At 33.5% G+C, this 24,459-nt stretch overlaps 1 protein-coding gene across 1 annotated transcript; it reads right to left on the reverse strand.

The window, feature by feature from the left end:
* Positions 1 to 13,476: 13,476 nt before the first annotated feature.
* Positions 13,477 to 18,226, reverse strand: LOC105797202 (transcription factor TGA3). The gene is made up of 9 exons (XM_012627147.2): positions 18,076 to 18,226; positions 17,134 to 17,433; positions 16,965 to 17,036; positions 16,471 to 16,530; positions 16,293 to 16,370; positions 16,116 to 16,179; positions 15,522 to 15,793; positions 13,978 to 14,202; positions 13,477 to 13,876 (listed from the first exon to the last, which is right to left on the reverse strand). The coding sequence occupies exons 2-9, from the start codon at positions 17,284 to 17,286 to the stop codon at positions 13,751 to 13,753; spliced, it is 1,050 nt and encodes a 349-aa protein (XP_012482601.1). The 5' UTR covers positions 17,287 to 17,433; positions 18,076 to 18,226; the 3' UTR covers positions 13,477 to 13,750.
* Positions 18,227 to 24,459: the final 6,233 nt, after the last annotated feature.

Genomic DNA, 24,459 nt, shown 5'->3' on the forward strand with positions numbered 1-24,459 from the left:
GGCTCAACGGGCTAGTAAACGAATCATATACATAAAAGTTCAGTTAAAAGCAAAAATGGCAAGCTTAGGTGAGTTATAAGAGTTAAGAATTTATTAAATTAATAATTGATATTCAACGATACAGGAAGAGAATAGTAAGTTATGCACACAAGTATACTAAGTAAACAAGCAAGAGAACTAGAATGAGATTAACTAAAGAGTAAACTAGAGATATAGACACTTGAGTTTAATTATTTGTGTCTAATGTTGTTATTTATTTGCTAGTAAACTTACTAAGCTTTATGCTTACTTATTTTATTTCTCTTTCTCTTTCTCTTATAGTATTGCAAAATCTACTTCAAGGATCCTAAAGAAGTCAGAGATCGTCCACACTATCAACCACAACTGCTCGGTATTTTATGATGAAACACATTTGAGTTATGGCATGTATAGGGATTTAGTTATTTTGCATGTTTGTAATTATGATTTTGCTAAAGAATGGTGTGTAAGTATTTGATGATGAATGGTTATTAAAATGGTTAAGTATGAAGGTGTTTGTTGTTATAAGAGTCTAAGTGATAAATTATGCATGGAAATCATGAAAGGGGTAAAATTTTGCAAAGAGACAGAACTCAAGCAGCACAGTGACGTGACTTTGAAAAATCACCTAGGATAGTATGTAATGAATTATAAGGTTAATGATATATATATTGAAATATTATTGAGTTTAATTTCATGGAAAATTAACGGTTTAACAAAAGGAATTTTATATTTTGAGATATGTGAATTTTAGTAAGACAGGGTCAGATCTGTTTTTGGAGTCCCCTGTTCTGAGTTTAGAAAATCATTAAAAATTGTAAAAAAATGGTTATGAGTTATAGTTTTTATGTATAGATTCCTTATTGAGTCTATTTTCTTTAGAAACAAGTAAGAACTTCATATGAAAATCCTACAGTGAGAACTTATTTTTAGTGGCAAGGGTCAGGACAGTTAAGTGGTGAAACATGGGAGACTTTAACTAATAAACTGTACTAATTGGCTGAACCAAAAATTCTAAAAAATTTATGGTTGGAAGATATATGAGTCTAGTTTTAGGAAAATTTATAGAATTAAATTTCAAGTCCCGTAGATTGAGTTATAATCAATTTAGTAACTGTTGCGCGATTGGACAGATTTGTCATAAATAGTGAAATTAATTTTCAAAACAAGTTTTTATGCTCCGAATTAGTAAGATAAGCTAAGTAATGCCTCGTGCTCGACTCCGGCAATGGTCTCGGGTAAGGGGTGCTACATCTTTGCTGGTCCCAAATCTTTCATCTCAAATTCTTCAATTAGTTGGGCTTTAACCTTTCTTATCTCTCCTTTATCTTTCGCTGCTATTATTATGTCATAAACATAAATGAGTAGATACACAAAAGAACCATCACTGTTTTTCTTAAAGTAAACACAACTGTCAAAGCTACTTCTTTTGAAATCATGAGAAGTCATAAAGAAATCAATCCTCTTGTACCACTGTCTTGGTGACTGTTTCAAACCGTAAAGAGACTTTTTCAGCAAGTAAACATAGTCCTCTTTTCTGAGACTATAAAACCCTCTAGTTGTTGCATGTAAATATCCTCCTCAAGTTTTCCATACAACAATGCCGTTTTTACATCTAACTACTCAAGCTTCAAATCATGCATGGCCACAATACCAAGTAGAGCTCGAATCAAACTATGCTTCACAACTGGGGAGAACACATCTGTGAAGTCCACTCTTGGAATTTGATTGTAACCCTTTGCAATAAGCCTTACTTTATATCTGGGTTCTTCAACTCTTGGAGTCTCTTCTTTCTTTTTAAACACCCATTTACAACAAACAACCTTTTTTACCTTTAGGAAGTTTCACAAGATCCCATGTTTTATTTTTATGAAGTTATTCCATCTCCTCTTGCATAGCAAACATCCACTTTTCTTAGTCTTCATAGCTAACCACATCAAAATAATTATATCGCTCTTGATTTGCATCTATATCTTTAGCCACATTTAAAGCATAATCAACTAGATCAGCTTCGTCATACTTCTTTGGAGGTTTAATTTCTCTTCTAGTTCTATTTTTAGCGATAGAGTATTGTGGTGAAGAAGCAACTCTATTCTGAATTTTTGTACTGGCTTGAGGAGTCGGCTCTGTTGTAGATTCTAGATTAATATGATGTTCTACCTGCTTTTGATTTTCTTTATTGGAAGAGTCTTTAAGAGAAAAGTTAAGTAGCATAGCAGTTTCATCAAAAACAACATCTCTGCTAATCACAACTCTTCTATTTTCAGGACACCATAACTTATACCCTCTTACACCAGCTTTATAACCAAGAAAAACACATTTAATGGATCTCGGTTCCAATTTTCCATTACCAACATAAGCATACACAGGACACCCAAATATCTTTAAATTAAAATACTCGGCAGGATTACCAGACCATACCTCTTGTAGAGTCTTTTTCTCAATGGCAACAGATGAAGATTGATTGATCAAAAAACATGTAGTAGAGGTTGTTTCGGCCCAAAATGACTTTGGTAAGTTGGCATTTGACAACATACATCGAACCTTCTCCATGATCGTTCTGTTCGTTCGTTCTACAACACCGTTTTGCTGTGGAGTATGACGAACTGTCAAGTGTCTCACGACCCCTTCTGACTTGCACAGTTTATTAAACTCATCAGAACAGAACTCTAAGCCATTTTTTGTGCGGAGGTATTTTATTTATTGTCCCGTCTGTTTTTCAATCATAGTTTTCCAAGACTTAAATGCAGAAAACACATCATTTTTTGGCTTCAGGAAGAACGTCCACACTTTTCTGGAAAAATCATCAATAAAAGTTAGTATATAATTAGCTCCACAGATCAGAATAAATATACTCCAATGTTCCCTTCGTGTTTTGGATTTCTCTGGTGAATCAAACTCTCTTTTTCTTCCCAAAAACGCAATGCTCATAGAACTTTAGTTTGCAAATTTCTTGCCCATCAAGAAGTCCTCTTTTGCTCAATTATGCCATGTCATTCTCACTCATATGCCTTAGACGCATATGCCAAAGTTTAGTAATATCATCATCTGATAAGGAAGAGGATGCAACAACTGCATCACCAGTAACAGCAGAACTCTACAAAACATATAACTTGACAGTCTTTCTCTATCCGTCCATCACAACGAGGGAACCTTTGGAAATCTTCAAAACGTCACTTTCAGCTATGTATTTGTACCCTTTTAAATCAATAGTACTCAACAAAATTAAATTTCTCTTCAATTCTGGAACATGCCGTACATCACTAAGTGTTCTGACAACTCCTTCAAACATATTAACTTTAATTGTTCCAACACCTGCAATTCTACATGAAGCATTATTTCCCATCAAAATAACACATTCAGACACTATTTCGTAAGTTGTAAACCAATCCCGATTGAGACTCATGTGGAAGGTGTAGCCCGAATCAAGTATCCACTCATCGCTCACTTTAGAATTGTTGATAGAAGTGACTAAAAGTTTACCATCATTGTAGTCTTCTACAACATCAGCTTTACCAGAATTTTCTAGTTATTTTCCATTTTGATTCGCAGCCTCCATTTTGATCTTGTTCTATAGCTTATAGCACTCAAATTTAATGTGTTCTTTCTTCTTGAAGAAATTACAAGTTTTACCTCTATTTGAAGACTTCGATCTACCCTTAGATTTACCGCGAGGATTTCATTCCTGTGTCCTTCCACGATCATCATCAGCATTCCGATCTTGTTTCCCACGAACAATGAGACCCTCTCCCTGAGAGTCAGTTTAACCACAAGATGCTTCATCTTATCATACAAGGTTAAAGAACTATAAACCTCATCAACTATGAGAGACTCACAACTATATAAAATCGTATCTCTAAAGGTTAAATAAGACAGAGGCAACGAACAAAGTAGAATCAACCCTATATCTTCCTTACCATACTGAACCTACATGGCCTCCAAGTTTGAAAGAATTTCTTTAAATACTGTTAAGTGTTCGTGCACAGACGCACCTTCCTCCAAACAATGTGTATAAAGACACTGTTTTATATGCAGCTTACTAGTTAGAGTTTTCAACATACATATTTGTTCCAACCTCTTTTAAAGTCCAGCGGCGGTCTTTTCCTTCATCACATCCTACAAAATTTCGTTAGACAATACAGATGTAACCATGTTAACGCCTTTCGATCCATGTGCTTCTTCTCTTCCTCCGTTAATGTTGAAGGCATCTTATCTGCCCCTAGCAGGGCTTCCTCTGAGTCCATCTGTGCAAGAATTGTCTGCATCTTTATCTACTACAACGCGAATCTGGTGTTGCGATCCAACAGCAGAATTTCATACTTTAAAGACCCCATTACCGTGATTGAGATGAAAAGCCCGAAAGCTCTGATACCAATTTGTAAAAAATAGAATGTCCGTAATGACAATATATCACAAAGAAAAGAGAAATAAAAATAAAGAACACATAGATTTTTACGTGGAAACCCTTTTGGGAAAAAACAATGGGCAGAGGAGAAAAAAATTCACTATGTCGAATTCGAATGATTACAAGAGGAGTAGACTGTGTCTATTTATAGGCTTGTAAAACCATATTCTAACAGGTGTGTAGTAAGATTGAAACATCCTATTCTAATCAATATCAAATAGATGGAGTTTAATAAGGTTTAAAAAACCTTATTCTAAAATAAAATAAAAGAAGTATAATTCTATAGAGATTTTACTTTTATTTTATTTTACCACTGTATTTTATTTAAATAAGGATTCAGGTCACTTAATTCTAACAGCCACTGTATTTATTTCTTCAACAAGTGACAGAATTCAGGTTACACAAATTCTAACACTGCAAATCTCCCACGGTTCAATTTTGAATCGTAATTACTTTTAGAAATTATATACATTATTAAATCAATGTATCTTTATTTATTTAATTGGGAATGGTGAAAATTTGCCCAACTCTTTTACCAATTACAAACCTTAAGCAAAGGATTTTCAATTTAAAAAAAAAACACATGTACAGAGGTAGCAATGTCTACATTATGATTGAAGTGTTATAGATAAAAATAATGTTAAAAAATTAGTTTAAATTCACGTATTTATAATCAATTTATTTGAAGAGATTATAAATAATTATCAACATTAAATAAAAACTAAGGGTGTGTATTGTAAATTAAAATAAATGTTGAAAATTTAAGTATTAAATTTTTACTGTTAAATTTTATAAGTGTTGAATTTATATTAAAAAGTATTTAATAAATTAGTAAATATAAGTACTTAATAAAATTATATTGTTTGATAAAAGTAAATATTGATTTTATAAAAATATTGATTTTAATTTTAATCTTATTAATATAATATTTTATATTATTTTGGATAAAATAAATAGGTTAATTTGAATATCTTATTTAAAAATAATAACTTATTTTAATTTTTAATAAAATAAAATCAACTTAATATTTTCTACATTAAGAGATAAGTAGCTACGTATCTACTTATCTTATTCAACACTTTTTGGTAAAAATTAAGTAAAAATTAAAATGACTATCAAACACATTTAAAATATTAAATGTTGAAAATTTTCATTTTCAATGAAATAGAAAATTTCATGGTTTATCAAACACATCCTAAGTAGTATTAAATTGTTATAAAAGAAGTTAAAAGATAAAATGCATAATGACTTAGTTGGCCCTCTAGCTTTACAAAAGTCATTTTAACCATTCATTTAATTTTTATCTCTTTTAACCTTTAAATTTACATTGTTGTCAAATAATCCCAAAATGGATGGAAAAATTAACATATATTAACCTTGTTGATGTGGCATCCATGTGGAAGTCTATAGGCACGCCACATTAGCAATTAATTAATATTTAAACAATTAAATATTAAAAATATTTTTATACTTTTTATACTTTTTATATTTTATAATTTTTATAATTTTAATTTTTATATTTTAAAAATTAATTAATTGCTAATGTGACATCCACATCAGCAAAGTTAACAAATATTAATTTTTTATCCATTTTGGAGTGATTTGACAAACAATGCAAATTTAAGGACTAAAAGAGACGAAAAATTAAATAGAAAGCTAAAATGACCTCTCTTTTTTGTAAAGTTTGAAGGCCAAATAAATCATTATGCCAAGATAAAAATATAAAAATTATTACTTATGTTGAAGTATGAATATGGAGGGAGAATTGAAATATAAAATATTGTTTTAACCTTACTGTTGTGATTGGGTGTCATTTTCCAGATTTAGGCTTTATTCGGTAGAGTGGAAAGAAAAATTGGAATGATGAAAAATTAAATGGGTAGAAAACTAGAAGGATGGAAAACATAAATTTTCTTTCGATAGGTGTGCTTGGTAGGAGATAATGGAAAAATGGAAGAAAATATCTTTCTTTCCATCCATTGCTTGGTAGAGTTGAAAAATGGAAGGAAAGAAAATAAAACATTTGAAAAATGTATCATTTTGAACTAACACATACATCTCTCTCATTTTCTCTCTTCTCATTATTCCAATTTGAAATGATTGATTTTTATGCATTAGTGTCACAGACTTAGATTTTTCCCACGCAATTCGTGCGGCCTTAGGCAGTTTCTTCGCTCCAAAAACACCTAAGTCAGCCTAACTCCCAACAATTGAAGATTCAACAAAATTCTTCTAAGGCGCCCATGAAGAACAAAGTAAAAACAACGAAAATTGAAAGAACTCGAAAGATGAACAAAGTCATAGAAAAGCAAGAACACAAGAGAGAAAGTTTTGAGTGAATGCTCTTAAGAATTCTATTACTCCATGAATGATTTACAATGAGGGGGAGAGACGTCTATTTATAGTTGAGCCTATCCAAAATCAATGGCACATATCAAAGTACATCAATGGCTAGGATTAAAAGTTATCTACAAATCAAATCTCTAAGATAATAGAATCGTATCATATCTAAGATTACATATCATATATAAGATTACACATATTTGAAGATCATGTTCCATATTTGTCATGCTTTATAGATGGGCCTTCAATCTCTCCAAGCAATGGGCCAATTTGGTTGGGCCAAATGACCTCCCTTGAACATGAAGGATCACACAAGTGCACCATGGTTGCGGGATTCCATGCGCAACCCATAACATTCTCCCCCATTCGTTCTAGCGACGCCCTTGTCGTGTCCTCCTCATAGAACTAGTCTATGTTTCCTTAAAACTACCACAAGGCCTTGACAATTTTCCAACTCGTTTCACTGTTAGAAAGTCTTATCCATCGAACTAAGTAATAATGTCGCGGTCGATAGTACTTTCGTTTGATCACACGGTCTGCCTTGATGCTTTCAACTTCACGATTGTAGGAAACCTTTACCTCTATCAGTGCTCTTTCAGGCTTGCCTCGATCTGGATCCTCTTGATCCTCATGGAATAGCTTAAGCATGCTCACGTGAAACACTAGGTGGACTTTGAGTTTTGCCGACAACTCAAGCTTGTAGGCCACATTGCCTACTCTTTTCACAACTCAAAAGGGTCCATCATATCATCGTACAAGCCCCTTGTGCAAACCATTATATCGCAAAATCAAGTATAGTTTAGCAAGGACTAAATCACCAACCTAGAATTGCACATCCCTTTGATTATGATCCACCCACTTCTTGTTGCGCTTACTTACCTTGTGTAGACAAGCTCTAGCCAAGTTATTTTTCTCTTTCCAATTATTCACAAATCGATAATATGCTGAATTTGGTCCTATATAATGAGTCACAACAGCATTGGGTGTGAGTGGCTGTTGTCCCGTCACTATCTTGAACGAGCTTTGATTTATGGCCCCACTTCTTTGCAAGTTGTATAAAAATTGGGCAACATCAAATAACTTTGACCATTCCCTTTGTGTGGCACTCACATAGTGCTGAAGATATGTCTCCAACAATGCATTCACTCATTTGGTTTTCCCATCGATTTACGGATGCATGCTAGTGAAAAAGTTCAAGTCTGAGCCCATCGACTTAAACAACTCCGTTTAGAACCAACTTGTGAATCGTCCGTCTTGATCATTGATGATAAATAGTGGCACTCCCCAATATTCACCATGTGCCTAAGAAGCAAACGAGCCTTCTCAGCACGACACTCTTTGGTTGCTGGAATGAACGTTGCATACTTTGAAAACTTGTTTACTACAACAAGAATACTTGGAAACCCATCATACTTAGACAAACCAACAATAAAATCCATGGATACACTCTCACATGGTTGTTTCGGAATGGGCAAGGGTTGTAGCAAACCAACCGGAGTTTTCAACTCAACCTTATCTTGTTGGCATATTAGACAAGTCTTCACATAGGTCTCCACATCATCACCCATGTGAGACCAATATTAGCAGTCCTTCAAAAGGGCCAAGGTGTGTTGCATTCTTGGATGACCAACCCATCTCGAGTCATGACACTCATTCATGACTTTCTTGTGTAATTTTCTATAATGAATAAAGACGGTGCCCATAAGTGTATAGCAATTCTCTCTCAAGCTAAAATCTCATCTTTTTCCCCTCATTGACAAGTTCGAGTAAAGTTATTGTGGCTTACACAACGAGGCATCGTTAGGAAGTATGTGCGGGAGTTTAGTGAACTCATGCTCTAAATTTCTGATTTGAGTGAGAATGCCATTTTTCTTCTTTACGGATGGGTTGAAACCATGGGTGAAACAAAAGTTGTAATGCTGAGAAGTCCAAGAACTTACCAAAGTCATTATGGTAGTAGAGTCCTTAGTAAAACTTGTTTTGAGAAGAGACATCTTCGAGTCTTCCAAACCTAATGAGAAAGGAAATGGTTGGGGAGACCATGAGGAAGATGAAGAGGGACATAGCGATGATGGCAACAGTAGTAGTAGTGATGGTGGTAATGGGAAACCATGAAATGGAAAGTGGTGACCCAACAACCCGAAAGAAAAAATGAGCAAGATGAGATGCTACCTTTATAAGGGACCGCATATGAAGAAAAACTGCCCAAATGTATCTTTATTTTCGACTATTAAAAGCAATGATGAGCCAGAAGAAGCGAAGCCTATTGAGAAAAAGACATTGATGATTAATTTGATGGTACTCACTCCTACAAAAAGGAATGGCAAGGAAGGGTTGATGTTCGTAGACATCAATATTGCAGGCCAAAAGAGGAGTGCTTTTGCTAATACGGGAGCATCAGACTTATTCATATAAAAGAAGCTGGGAGGAAACTTGGTCTCTTGATTAGAAAATCAAATAAGAAGATCAAACGATAAATTCTGAGGAGGCTCCAATCGTGGGAGTATCTCGAGACGTGGAGCTACAAATCGACGAATGGAGAGGCTAAAAAGAATTTGAGGTAATCCATTTAGATGATTACAATTTTATGCTTGGCTTAAACTTCCTTGACAAGATTCAGGTGGTTATGTTTCCATGGGTTGATCAAATTCATATCGTTACCGATCCATTATCACAAATCATTGTGCTGATGCATCGGGATATGAAGGTTGGAGCCAATATGTTGTCTTCAATGCAACTAGTCGAGGATGTTCCGTATGGGGGGAATATTGACTCGATAGAACAAAGTGCTACGAAAGCTCTTTCAAAAATGTTTGTGGCGCATGAGACCGATATGAGGCCTAGAGAGTCTATTGTGGAGCTACCACTTTTAGGTAAGGTGGGTTGTGTTTCGGACTTTGAAGGAAAAGTAGCGATGCAAAAACAGTCGAGACGAGTAAATGCTGCGAGTAAGGCACATTTCGAACACTTTGGTAGTGTTTTGAACTCTGACTTGTTGGCTTGGCAAGATCGTAGAGACCCTTTCAAAGTTCTTAAGCAAGAAAGCGAGGGACTGTGAGCAACTTGAAGCCAAGTAGTATGAATCAAGAGGATTCCAATTGGAGCAAGTCAAAATTGGGGCAAGTTAGAGCAGAGACTTCCTGCCAATGAAATGTACCAACGGGTAAAACGGTTCAAGTTAAAATGCGACATAAGTCGAGGAGAAGATTCTGAAGGAAGGGATGACCCGATAGCAAGTTTAGTTAGGAAGGAGCCAAGGCGAATTAAGTCAATGTCATTCTAAAGGCGCCACAAAGGCGTTGCAAGAATGGGTTGGGGACAATGTCATGGGCCAAAGTACAAAGCCCGTGATCATCGCACAAGATGCATCCCATGGAGGTCTAACGATTAGAGGGGGATCATTTAGCCCACAAAAACTGGCCTGATTCAAAGAACTGTTGGAGAAGCCTGCTAGATATAAAGCATGAGTGGCCCAATGATGCTGATTTGGAAAGATAGGTTACCTTGATAAATATGGGAACTAATCTTAGAAGATTGAGAGGAATAATATCTCGTAAGATTAGATTAGATTTGATTATGTAAATTGATTATGTAATCTTGTAAATCCCTAAATTTAAGGAATAAGGAATAGGTTAATCTCATCCATTGATGTAACTTGATCTAGATCGTCAGTTTTGGAGGAGCTCAACTATAAATAGAGAGCCTCTCCCTTACTTGTAAATCATCTATTGTATATTGAATTCTTAAGAGTAATAGAATTCTTTGAGAGCATTTACTTAAACACTTCTCGTGCATTGTTTTTTTGTAGCTTTCTATTCTTTTGTGCCTTCTTTTGGCTAGAGTTACTTCCACTATATAAATTGGTTCATTGGAGGAATTCTTTGTGAATCATCAATTGTTTGGTGGTAAGGTTGACTTAGGCATGTTTGTATCGAAAGAATCGCCTAAGGCCGCACGGGATGCGAGACTAAAGTTCTAGCCCCATGACATTATAGTGTGCTTGGTTGGGCGAAAAAGTGGACGGGTGAGAGGAGCTAGTGAAAAAGTGGAAAGTAAATAAATTTTGAGTATGCTTGGTTAAGAAGAAAAGTGAGAAAAGAAAATAAGAGGCATAAAAATCAACCCTTCCAAATTGGGATGATGAGAGGAGAGAAATGTATGTAAATTCAAAATTATACATTTTTCAAAAATTTTATTTTCTTTCCTCTCATTTTCAACTCTAGCAAGTAATGGACGAAAAAAATATATTTTTTCTTTCTATTTTTCCATCTTTCTTATCAAGCACACCTATGAAAAGAAAAATTATATTTTCTATCAGTATAGTATTTTACCCTTTCAATTTTCTTTCCACTCTACCAAACCAAGTCTTAATGTAATAAACTAAGGCAAGACATGTTTGAAGTTAGAACTTCATCCACAACAATTAAGCGTGGGTTTGGATGGGCAGTGTGGTGCTATGTGTTTAGCTTATTTTTTTATCTCACGTTACAGTATCGCTACAGTATCTAATCTCACCGCCACTACTGTTTTTACACTAACCGTAGGTAAACGTACTGTCCATCCAAACCCACCTTAAGGCTTAGTTTAGATGGGCGGTGTGTTTACCTTCGGTGAGGTTTAAAAACGACGATAGCGGTGAGATTAGTTATTGTAGCGATAAGATTAAATACTGTAGCAGTGATATTAGAAACAACGGTGGGGTGTGTGTTTGGATTCAAACGCAACTGTAGCAGTAAGGTGAGAATAAAAAATGACTGTTAAGGACATTAGATTAGAAACGATATATAATAAAAGTTTTTTAAATTGTTTTACTTTTATGAAATTATTAAAAATATGTGAATTTATAAATTCATTTAATAAAATATTAAAATGTATCTTCCCATATTTTATTGTAATTATTTTAATTAATTATATAATCAATTTAAATTATTTATTAGATAAAATGATAATTATTTTAATTATATTTTATATAATAAATAAAATTGTATTGTTAATAATATGTATTATTTTATTATATAATAAATACTATTTTATTTTAAATTAAGAATTAAAAAAAAGAATGTGAAACCGCAACAAAAAAAGAACGTGAAGGAAAAAACCAATAAAAATGAAAAGAATAGAAAGAAGACAAAAAGGGATATAAATGTAAAATTATCTATTTTGGGTGTTGAAATTTTTAGCTGAAGCAAAGAGCTCCAGTAGGGAAAAAAAAAGGGTTCTAGTGTGTTAAAACTTCTTGATTGTGTTGCATCGTTGCAATCCAAACAGATTGCTGTGGTGCGGTTGTGAGGAAAAATGCTTCAAACGTGCTTCCGTGCTGAACTGACGGAGTTTATTGGTCTTGTAATTGGATATTAACATGTATATATACAACATGGCAACAGTGGACGTATGGCGCAATGGTAGCGCGTCTGACTCCAGATCAGAAGGTTTCGTTTTCTTTTTGAAATGTGGGTTTATTATTGGTCAATTTATGCTAGTAGAACTTGTACTTCGTATAAGTTATGGATTTAGTATCTCAACTTTAATTTAATTAATTTTAGTTCTTATACTTTTAAAATTTTAGTCCCGACCAAATGGTAGCAATCAAATATGCTTGGTATTTATAGGAGAGGTCCTCTTGTCTGTTTATATGACATGATAAGGTAGTTATCATCATACAGAACGTGAAGGACATGCACAGTGAGGTTATTTTGTTATTCCTTTAAGTAATACGAGGTTGTTACATACAAATGGATCCCGTGGTCCTGAAGAGAGTGTTCACACTTGGAAAAACATTCACATTGAAAAGCGAGTGATCAGACCACAGTGAGCAAGTGACTAGTTGAAGGGAGGATGTCTCTTCTATCAGCGGGTAGCTCTATAATGGTTGGCTGATTTGGGAGGTTGGACAACTGAAGACGACTTGATGGATGGAGGGTAAAGGTCTGCTCTCATATGTCAAACTGATACATTTTGGAGATGCCACATCTATCATTTAGTCAGGACTAAAATTTTAAAATTTTAAAAATATAAGAACTAAAATGATCAAATTCACAACTTAAGAGACTAATAGCAAAATTTAACCTTTATTATTTATTACCAAAATATTCTATTTATTATTATTGTTATTATTAAAACTTTGTTTTTGCCACTCTCACAGTCAGACCCCATCTTCTGCAACTTCGTAGTAAGGCTTTTGTTTTCGTCCCTTAACCTGTTCTTTCTACTCATATTTTTTCTACAGTTCTACTCATAGCTTTCAGGTCACTTTTTTAGAGTGTTAATTCCATTTCGAGAACGTAAGTTGGTAATCTTTTTTTTTAAAAGCGCTGTGGTATTTTGTTTTCTCAGAAGTCAAACGAAAAAAAATTTGTGACAAAAAAGGTATGCAGATGTTATGTTTGCTGAGCTCTGCTTTTCTTTCAAATTGCAGTGACGTTGGTATTTCTGTATATAAATCTTGGATTAGCTTCAAATTCATTTTTATTCTAGTTTGTCATTTTTACCATTCATTTTCTTTGATTTTATTGCTTCTGTTTACAAACAGCCCCAACAAACAACATAGAAGGCTCAAACAGATTATTTTTTGTGGCTATGTTTGGCCTTTAATGGAACAAAAAGAATCCTGTTTCTCTTCATTTCTGATGGTATCATGTTCTTAAATTTTAATGAATCAGATACGCTAAATTCCATGTTTCACTAACTTCAGTATGGAAAAAATGGCAAAATTAAGGTAATCACATCTTGCTAATATAATTCTCCAGCTTTCAGACAATATAAGATTCATATTTACAGGTTTTGTGCTCAAGAAGTTTCTTTCTTTCTTTCAAACATTATAAGCGCACACACACACACACACACACACACATATATATATATCATGTAGTATATACTGAAGTTCATATGACAAGACCTCCAAAATATATTTGCTTACCAATTGAGGAGCAAATTTGTGGTGATCCTACAGCCTAGATATATTGGTGGTTAACGTGGATGGGCAACTCAGAGTGAACTGAGAGCTCGGAGACGGTTGAAGTAATCCCCTAAGGCGAGTAAACCTCGAGCTGCTTGGTGTGTTGTTAGGATACGAACCATCTGTAGCAAAGTCTGTTCCCGAAGGTGATCGGCCTGTTTTGGGGGAACAACACAAGCATAACTTAGTAAAACTAATGTACATTTCGGAGACATATCCATATCCAACATTCAAATCAAAGTCTGTAACGTGATACCTGATTTACAAAGCCCTCAAGGGCTTCTATTATATCAGTTGCAACAGCCATCTGAGCTCTGTAGTGTCCCCAACTCAAATCAGATGCTACACTGCAGGAGAAATTCTGCTGAAGTTTATCTATTCCTTGGGAAAGAGCATCTTCAGCTTGCTGAGAAGATTGTCTAAGGTTACAAACCTCCAACTGTTGTTGATCAGTCAAGGGCTCAATGTGTGACATCACAACCTATGCAAACACAAACCACTCTTCAAAAAATTCATGAACACAAAAGGTTTTTATACGTTGATGCATTGGAACTACGGTAGTTGGTCTTCAAAACAAGTTATTGACCTCAATAGGCAGCTCATATGTGGGGCATTTCCAGGAACAGACTAAAGGGTCTCAAGATGATGAAGTGAAGCTTATCTAAAGAAATTGATGACATTAAAACTTTGTAACGAAATTGAGTTGCATCTTTCTTAATGCCTGTGTCCCACACATTGGGTATAATATGGCTTCCTCCGATTATCCAAATCAGTGATTCAAATAGCGGTCCGTTATCGAAATAACGGCCGTTATATAGCGGTAGCGGCACCGTCCGAAACCGCAACTGCCGAAACCGCTATTATATGTTACAATAAGTTGTGTGAATTTTTTTAAAAATTCACGACCACGATACCCGCAATGACCGCAATAGCATCCGTTATGTCCGCAACCGCGATAAACGCAATGCGACCGAAAACGCGGCCGCGACCGCAATTTAAATCCCTGATCCAAATACAAGGAAAAACTTTGAAAAATTTTACTATTCCTACGGTGGACACAGGTCTATATCTGACAGTCACATCTGAGTTGCAAGTGACAGTTAAACACCATTGGTATGGCCTAACCTTATTCAGCAGCCAGGACCATACAGATCCCTGTTCATGCAGTTACAATCTATGTTTACTCTTAATTTTTCTTTAAATACTCATATTTGACACTCATGTCCAACACATATTTGAATGAGTACGAGGATATGGCCCTTTTAAGCAGGGGAGAAGCCAGAAAATTTTTTTAGGGAGGCCGAAATTAAATTTTAATTTTTATGATAGTAAAGATGCAATTTTACCATTTAAATAGCCTATATTTTTATAATTCTTAAAGGATTAAATCGATTTTTTATCATTTTTGGGGGGTCAAAGTGTAATTTTACCTTTACTAATTTAAAATTTTAAAAAGTTTAAAGGGCCTAAATGGAAAATTTTCCATATTAGGGGGCCCTGCCACCCCCACCCCAAATACGCCCCTGCCTCCAAGTATCCTCCAAATTCAAAGAAAACTTAGGAAAAAAAAATACTATCATTTTCAAACACATACCTGTATCCGACTCACTCAAGACCAAGTAGCATATGTTATGGTTAGCAATGTGATAATGCAAGTTGCTAAGTACTGTTCAACAATGAAGCATGCTCAAAAATAGTATTCCACAAAAGACAGACAATAAGCATAACTAGTAACCAATAATCACATTAGCAGCTTTTCAGGAAATTAAAAGAAAAAGGTTATATGAGACTAAGCATTACATTTAAAAGCTCTGACGGTCGGAATCCTCCAATCCAATGGAAGAAACGCTCAGCTGAAGTTCTCCAAATGCCGGAGCTCAAATAAAAGACATCTGCCTTTGCAGCATCAGCTTTCATACGGAACAGATTGCAATAGTGATTCAAGCCATGTTCTACCAGTATTTGTAGCTCTATATCAGTGATATGTGCCTGGAGTGCACTTCTAAGTTCACAAGTCTGTTTATTTTGCACCTCAACCCAGTGTCCATATTCCATCTCAAATGCAGTAATCCCTGCAATATTCACATGAAGCTAATCTAAAGAAGAAACCAAGATGTAGGTACCTTATATTTGCATGAGAAAAATGTGATATTGCAAGATTGATAATTGCAATAAGTTAAAAATATGTCTAGTTTCAAGAAAAATCATGAAAATACATTAACTGATGTTTTCTGCATTGTAAGACCTTTGAATATCATTTTCTAGTAAAAGAGAAGACTATGCAAATGGCATGTAAACAAGATGACAAAATCTCTTTTATCACAAAGTAAATATTTGCAGTGCATTAAGATGTTGGGAGACTAAATACTCTGTGAGCCAATCTGATGAACCGACCTGAGTTTACGGTTCCAGACAGTCCAAAATAACCAGTATCTGATGGACTGCTTATGTATATACCCTGCATTAAGGCATTGCATAATTGGTTAGATATGCCACATATGTGAACATGATTGACAGAGATGTGCTTTTTCTTGGAAAATAAATGAATGCCTTTGAGAGTTTTCACTTCACCTGCTGCCTAGTTCTTTCGAGCTCTTGTTCCAGTTGAGCTAGTTTCAAACGACTTGATTCTAATTGTTGAACGTAGGCCTATAAGATAGAAATTGAATCATAAATATTTGTACATATCTAAACAAAGAAATCACCACCATCAAGCAAATATTGTATATGGACTACATTTTCTATCTACCTTTTTCCGTAGACGACTTTTACGAGCAGCTTCTCGATTTTGTGCCAGACGTCTCTGTGTCTGCGCAGATTATTGTGCACTTAAATAAAAGATGAATACAATTGAAACAAGTAGGAGGGCCAGAAGTACTAATAGGTTTAGAATGTAAAACGATTTTCCATGGCTGCAGAACAAGAACTACACTGTTGCTGGAAACTCAATAACAATAGCATTTTCTAATTAAGAACAAAGGACTTAAATGATTTTCAATACTTTACTATATATAGTCTATGATGCTTCAACCCTGGGAAGAGAATTTATCATATATTGGCATTGCAGATAAAACAATGCTCATATCCGAACTTAAAATATAACACTATAAAAAGCACAAATTTACACTAGTGCATATGACATGAAGGCTAGTTATGGATAATAGTGGATCAATAGATATCATTAGTTACTTAAATGAAGGTGCAGGGGAGAAATATTGAGAGCAGATGCTACAAAATCATCACCTTATCAATGGGCTTGTTTGTTTCTTGATCACTTCTTGAAGGTTCAACTTGATCACAAGAAATGTATCCAGCCTATGATTTAAATCAGAACAATATAGTTAAACCCCCTGCAACTGGACGAAAAAGCATAAGAAACCAAGCTAGAAATAAAATCTGAATGCAGCTTCACCTTGTTCTCTAGCCTAACATCCCCCTCTACAATTGTGGATGATCCTGTATTTGGACTATCACCACGATTGAATGAGTCTCCCCACCGGCTTATTTGGTTTAGTTGCTCGTATATTGTCATCCTTCTGGTAAGTTCAGTTGATGGAGAGCTCATATTGTGTCAAGCAAATGGAACAGACAAACAGCTTATTGATTGTGTTTTGCAGCAGATGAATGTAGAACAGAACTTACATGGGATTTGTCTTCTAAAATACCAACCAAATCTCCATGGCTCGTTAAACAAATACAGCGTTACAAATACCTGGACAAGAATACGCAACAAAAATCACCTCCATATTAGCAAAATCGGGGCAGACGTCCCAGAACTACCAAGCAAAACCAGCAATGGTAGGATTAGCAGAAGCAGTAGGACAAACCAACTCGAGAACAGGAAAGCAAGCTATATATATATATATATATGTATATATATACTTGGAAGTGGTCATAATTATATACATAAAAAGAAAATCTGTTAATAGAAATCATGCAGCTAAAAGAATAGCGAAGTTATAAACAAGATGTTCCCTCACTGTGGATCAACATTATTGCATTCCCAGAACCAATACAAGGAACCAAAGCCACTAAAATATGAATCTAGACTTTTTAGAGTATTGACTAAAGACTAAATCTTCCTCCAAGTAAAAAAAGAAAGGCAAATAATCAACTTGATCAACTAGTAACCAGAATCATGAACTAAAATACAAGATAACAAGCTTAACATTTTATTTATGCTCTTAAAAGCAAGTTACCAGAGTCAGCTCAAGCTCTTAATTGGCCCGAACTTACATGTAACAATCATCCACCAAGTAAAACTACATAGCCATCATATATTAACCAAAGAATAAAAAATACAAGCACATGGTCAACAAAACTCAAACACCAACCTAGTAGACCACAAACTTACTTAAATGATGTGATCTAACAGGGAAAAGATTGATATTTGAGGAACCTAACAAACCGACCTTCTGGATCAATTGAACTTCCAAAACCCTAAGTTCTTCAATAAATAAATAGGCCCAAATGAACACTCAAATTTACTCTTTTGTGTATTTGTACAGCACCTTTCCGGTCTTCCACCACTCCTTGAAAGCAGACAAAAGAATAAAAAACAACCAACACAATCAATGAATAGTGAGGAACAAAAGTTAAAAGAATGTGACATTAGATATTATATATCTATACTTATGTTAAGCATTAAAATACGCAACTCGAATATTTTTATTTTATATATTTATATAGAATTCATAAAAAGTTTAATCAACTTATTTTTTATATAAAATTTTAATAAAGATATTTATTACCTATGTTTTTCACTCATGTGTTAAATTATATAAAATGCTAAAAGCAAGGGTTAACGTCTTAAACTATCACCTTAAATTTAAATTAGTTTTCAAATTTTAAAATATTTTAATTTTATTTTCAAACTATTAATATCATATCAATCAAATCATTCTATTAGTGAAACGATCATATCTAGTATGGATGAATATTTAGAAATACATGCCTATGTGGATCATGTTAGTTAAACAAGGTTAAATGTGGCATGAGAAATAAAACAAATAACTTTAAATTAATTAATTTATACAAATAAGCGATTACGTTATAGTGAAAATTTTACAAGGATTCAATCGTGGACCTTGAAACACACACAATTTTACCATTAAACCAATGTCATGATTAACTTAAAATTAACTATTTAATCCTTAATTAATTGTCTTTTGAATAATTATTAACCTGATTCAATTAATCAATCACATGCACCATAAATTAATGATGGTAAAAGTATTAATGAGGCCTTTGTACTAAGAGTCAGATTACGTTTTGCCCCCACTACTAAAAAATTGTGTAAGTTAGTCTCTATATACTAGATCAAAGAGTAAATTGGTCTTTCTATTAAAATTTCCATCTAATCCTACTGTTAAAAACTGGTCCCTGTATATCATAATGAGATACATGTCACGTGCCACGTGTAATTATTTGATTATTTTGTCAGCCACGCCAGTTTTTTATTGTAGAAATGGATAGAATTTTTAACAAAAATGGACCAATTTATTTTTTGATATAATGGACAATGATTAATTTATCTATTTTTTAAATAAATGAAGTAACATACAATCTAACTATTAATATAAAAACTTCCACAATATTTTTATGGTAAATCACGCATCAGTTTAGAAGAGTCGACATTAATAGAAAAAGAAAAAGATAAAATCTAATAAAAGAAAATAATAACATTGCATGACACTGGGTATTTGTTTACATGAATGCCACTAAGTTTTGAATAATTTAAAATGTACTTTCGTCTTGGTAAGCTAAGATTATGGAGAGGAAGATATGTTGATGAAATTCCGTTAAAAAAATACACATGAAATCAAAATTAATTCACCATTCCCACCTTTGGAATTTTTCTTTTCTTTTTAGTTTGCTCTGATAAGCTAATGGCATCCCATTACTCATGGAATCTAAGTGGCCTCTTTCATATATTATTGCTCACCAAACATAAGATAACTTTTTCTAAAAAGAAAAGTTTAAATGGATCTGCTTTTGAAAAAAAAAATATCAGCAAAGGCAATTGAATTTTCAATTTGTTAAAGAAAAAATGGGCAAAACAAGAATTAAGTACAGCTCAAGTGTACCAAAAACTTGGGCATGCTTAGCTACAAGATTCTTTGAATCTATGACATTCCCAAGTGCTAATATCAAATTCATAATTAGGAGAGTAAGACAAAGAAATTAGTGGAAATATTTATTTACACCAAGAAAGAAAAGAAAAGAATAACATATCAAACACTAAACCCACCCAACATTAATATCCTTTCTTTCTAACTCAATTACGATTCGATTTGATATTAAATATTTGTCTCTTTCAAAAAATTAGAGTGATTTAATCTCTACCAATGTCGAAAGTGAATATTTAATGATAATTAATTATAATATTAATGTTTTTCCGTCAATTTCATATAATTTTATTGGTATAAGAATAAATTTAACTCCTAATGTTTACACATTCTATTATATATATTGAAGCTAATTTTTACCTATTTTCTTTTTGAATTTTTAGATTTTTAAAAAAGTATACATTTTTCAAACATTCTTTTAGAATCAGGCCCAAATAGATAGAATATATAACATTGATGACTTAATTTGCTATTATATCAATCAAATGCACAACTAACAGAAAAAATTAATCGTTGTCATTAATTGTTCACAGTTACTCATTTTCGAAATTGACAGAGATTAAATTGCTTCCATTTTTTTAGAAGGACCAATTTAATCAATATCTAAATTGAGAGGGACTACAGAGGTGTTTTAACCTAAATATTTAATTCAGATTAATTACGAATTTGATTCATAGATATTTTTAAAATTTTTCTTTTATTGAGAAAAAGACTCTCATGATATATATAAACAAGGTTAAAGGGTACAATCAAACCTTGAATTTTTAAAAAATAATAATTAAGTTCCTTCGCAAAAAATACACCCAAATAAGTGAATTCATGGTAAATTGGCATATGCAATTAAGGCTTCTCTGTGCTTATTTTAGCTCACATTCTAGTAAAATCGAGTTACTTTGGTGCAAGTCAAATATAGGGTATAACATCAAATATAAAAATTTAAAATATCAAAATACCCTTAAAACGTGAGTTCGAGCAGTCCACCCCACCAAAAATAAAGAAAAATTTGAGTTGGGAGGGTCTTCGAGGTGCAGTCTTATGGCGTTGGGATGCAAGCAAACATGGAATGGGGGGCTTGTTTACACTGGGATGCACCCGTCTTCGGGTTCGAGCTAACATCGACTGCAAGTGTCCTTGATTGTGCTGGGGCGTCGTATCTTGCATTGAGGCATTAGGGATCATAAGCGACAGTGCAGGGGCTCCAGATTTGGCGCCACAACTCCAAATCTAAGGCTGGGACTCCACATTTTTTAGTCATGGCCTACTCGTTCTTCTTTTAATTCTTTGCTTTTTGCTCGTTTTTGTTCATTCGTTTCACTTCCATTTGTTCTCAAACTTGCATCCCAAGTTCATATGCACCTAATTAGAGTCTTGAAACACCAAATTAATTAATAATACTAAATCATTTAAAATTAGAATAAAAATGCTAATATATGAAAATGTGACACTACACATGTAAATGAAGCTAAAACATAATATTTTACTTGAAGAGTAATGAAAAGTAAATCAATAAGGGTCTAAAATATATGAATTATTTGCATGTCCTCAAGCAGAAAAAAAATGTTAATGCACATGAAAATGCTAATGCACATGCAACCTAGAGATGCATTATATATGCAATACAATGAAACAAACAAACAAATATTATTTAACCATGGAGTGCCTCTCTGTAAGCGTCTTTGTTTAATATTTTTAACGAGATGTTGCTCTTTTGGATCTATCTAAGTAATCGCATTAAATCGAAAGGTGCTTCTATCTTGCAAATTTTTCGTTTTCACTAATTAGATGGTTTCAATCTCTTTTGTAATGCTAAAAATTTTTGTGATCCTTTAAGAGAGATTTCAACAATGAAGCACTTTCAAATTGACAACATTAGTAGATTAAATAGGTTAAAAATGTCTATAGAAAAAACACAATATACAACACTCAGATTTCTAATGACATCATAAATATTGAACTTAGTTACCTCACCATCATGCCTTCATGCATGTCAATTTTAGTTTAGATGTTTTTTTGAAAAGGTCTTCCTAATAAAATTTGTGTTGAATGATGAGTAAAATCAATTGAACTTAGTTACCTCACCTTCATGCCTTCATGCATGTCAATTTTAGTTTAGATTTTTTTTAAAAGGTCTTCTTAATAAAATTTGTGCCGAATGATGAGTAAAATCATTTTTCATATCTAGTACATAAAAATCGGTGGGAAGGACTAACTTATTAACTTACACCAAAACATTTTCCAAGACCCTTACAGGATAAAGCACAGATCTAGCAGCTAATTGAATTATCACACATGTTTTAATGGTCCAACATTTAAAGATGAATAAATATATGAAGGCATGATATTTATTGAAACTCATAGATCACATAAGGCAAGCTTAATTTTCACCTTACCTATTGTGTGAGGGATTGTGAACATACCTGGGTCTTTGCACTTATGAGGTAATTTCTTTTGGAGAATGACAAATGATTCTCCCCACACTTATTTTCTCATTACCTCTTAGCTTTTTCTTGTTGGTGTAAATTCTTTGAAAAATTTGACATATTGAGGTATTTGTTTAATAGCATCAAGTAAAAGGATATTTGCCTCGACTTTACGATACATCTCAAGTATTTCCTATGTGACTGTCGCGTGTGAATATGATATGCAAATTGTGCAAGTATACATGTCGAATCAAGTAATAAAGTATTGAGTGAATATGGTTTCCATAAATATCGAATTAAGGCACAAAAGTGGTCAAGTTATTATAATAAAATGCAATTAATGCTATGTCAAAGTCAATGATAAATATGCAGTGGCAATTAGTGGAGTAATGATGTAAACAATATGTGGAATTAATGAATACTTGGAAATTCTATGGTAAAATGAAAGTAGAAATGTAATAGAAATTATGAGAATTACTACGAGAATATTATGTAAATAAACAAATAAATAAATATGAATGAAATGGCAAAGATAATAGTTCAGGGATTACGATGTTGATTGGGAAGGTTGGGATTACAAAGAATCTACCATTACTGTCAATAATGCCTTGACAAAATCGTAATCATCCACTATTCAGAAGAGTTTTAAAGTGGTCTGCTTCTTTCGAGAGCAAAAACCTCAAGTTACCTTGCCTGTGTCTATGGGCCTTTAATATGGTACCCTGCACTATTTTCCTTTTGTATGAACGTTGCTTTATGTCTAAAGTCTAATGCAAGTATCTGTCGAGTACTTGCTCATATCATTCAATGTCGATCCAACTAATCCAACCTTTTTCAGAATTAGACTTAGTTTATGGGCATGCTGAACAATCATCTATGTCTAGGGATTGCACGCATACAATTAAAAATAAAACAATTGAATGAAATAATAAATTAATTCAAATCCATGCTTCAACCATTAAAGAAAATAAATGTTTCATCAAGTAATCCCAACCCTATGAGATTTAACTCATGAGTTGGCTCATAAAATTCAAAACCAAAATAACATCCAACACCATTTTCATCATTCAATTCACAACAGAAAAAAGTAAGAAATACAAAAGACTTTGGGAAGACAGCTTTCGCGTGTCTAGTTCACACTCCAGCAGCACAGTGTCCTGCGATGGCTAGGAGAGACTACTTTCATATTCCTTTTTCCGTCTCTACTTAGTCGCTACCCTCTATTTTCTGCCTAAGGATCTTTCCCTTTTGTTCATTCCTCTTTAAGTTTCCTCCTTTGGATTTTATAGGCGTTTTCCCTAGGGTAAATCTAACAACCCAAGATTATTTTCTCCTCTTTTTAAAAAGATTTTTCTGGTACAGGTACAATTGGGCTGAAACTTGTATGCGTTAAGTTTTAACTCGATCTTCCTGGAATTGCCACGATATTTGTGCTGACAAAATGTCCAACCTTTTGCCTCAGAAAACCTTCACTCCTTTATTTCTTGTTCCTCAATCTGTTCCTGTAAAATCGCCAAACACAACCCTTCCACATGCAATTAAAAGTAACAAATAATAATATTTAAACACAGTTCAAGCTCCTAAGGACATGATGAAAATTCGAATGAAATGTCCTAAAAAGTAACTAAATTTACCTAAGTACAAGCAATTAGCTAGGTCTAAAGGCATGAAATATAACTCTTTTCAAGAGTTATTAGTGACCTTGACATGTCTCAAAAACTTGGATTGAAGTTAGAGACAGAGGTGAACTATTGAAAATTTGATTTTAGCATGATAGCTTAAGCATGAATCTCATTGATTAATTTGGATGGAAGTTAATGAACATTGTATGTATTTGCTTGACCATCCATTGTCTTGAGCCTTATTAACCATTTAAACTAACATTGTTTCATGATTGGCAGTTATGAGCTTTTGCAATTCTCATTTTTATATGTGAATGAAATTGATTGAATTGATTATATTTAACTAATGCATAATAATATATATGATTGTATAATAGGGAAGCTTTTTTTGTTTGTTGTTTGTAAGTTTTAAGTTTGGTTTTTCTTGAGGGCAAGCAAAAATGTAAGCGTAGGGGAATTATGGTAATGGTAAATTGGTATATGAAATAAAAGCTTCTTCATGCTTATCCTAGCTCACTTTCGAGTAAACTCAAGTCACTTTTGTGCTTAATCATTTAATAAGTTGTAT

Source organism: Gossypium raimondii, chromosome 3, assembly GCF_025698545.1.
Source record: "Gossypium raimondii isolate GPD5lz chromosome 3, ASM2569854v1, whole genome shotgun sequence".
NCBI lineage: Eukaryota > Viridiplantae > Streptophyta > Magnoliopsida > Malvales > Malvaceae > Gossypium > Gossypium raimondii.

Excerpts from the sequence above, each read along its gene's own strand:
- LOC105797202 (XM_012627147.2), bottom strand. The coding sequence starts at position 17,286 with ATGAGCTCTCCATCAACTGAACTTACCAGAAGGATGACAATATACGAG. Across the intron at positions 16,180-16,292 it reads TCGAAAGAACTAGGCAGCAG|GGTATATACATAAGCAGTCC; the intron begins GTGAAGTGAAAA and ends GCCTTAATGCAG. Across the intron at positions 13,877-13,977 it reads TTGAGGGCTTTGTAAATCAG|GCCGATCACCTTCGGGAACA; the intron begins GTATCACGTTAC and ends CCCCCAAAACAG.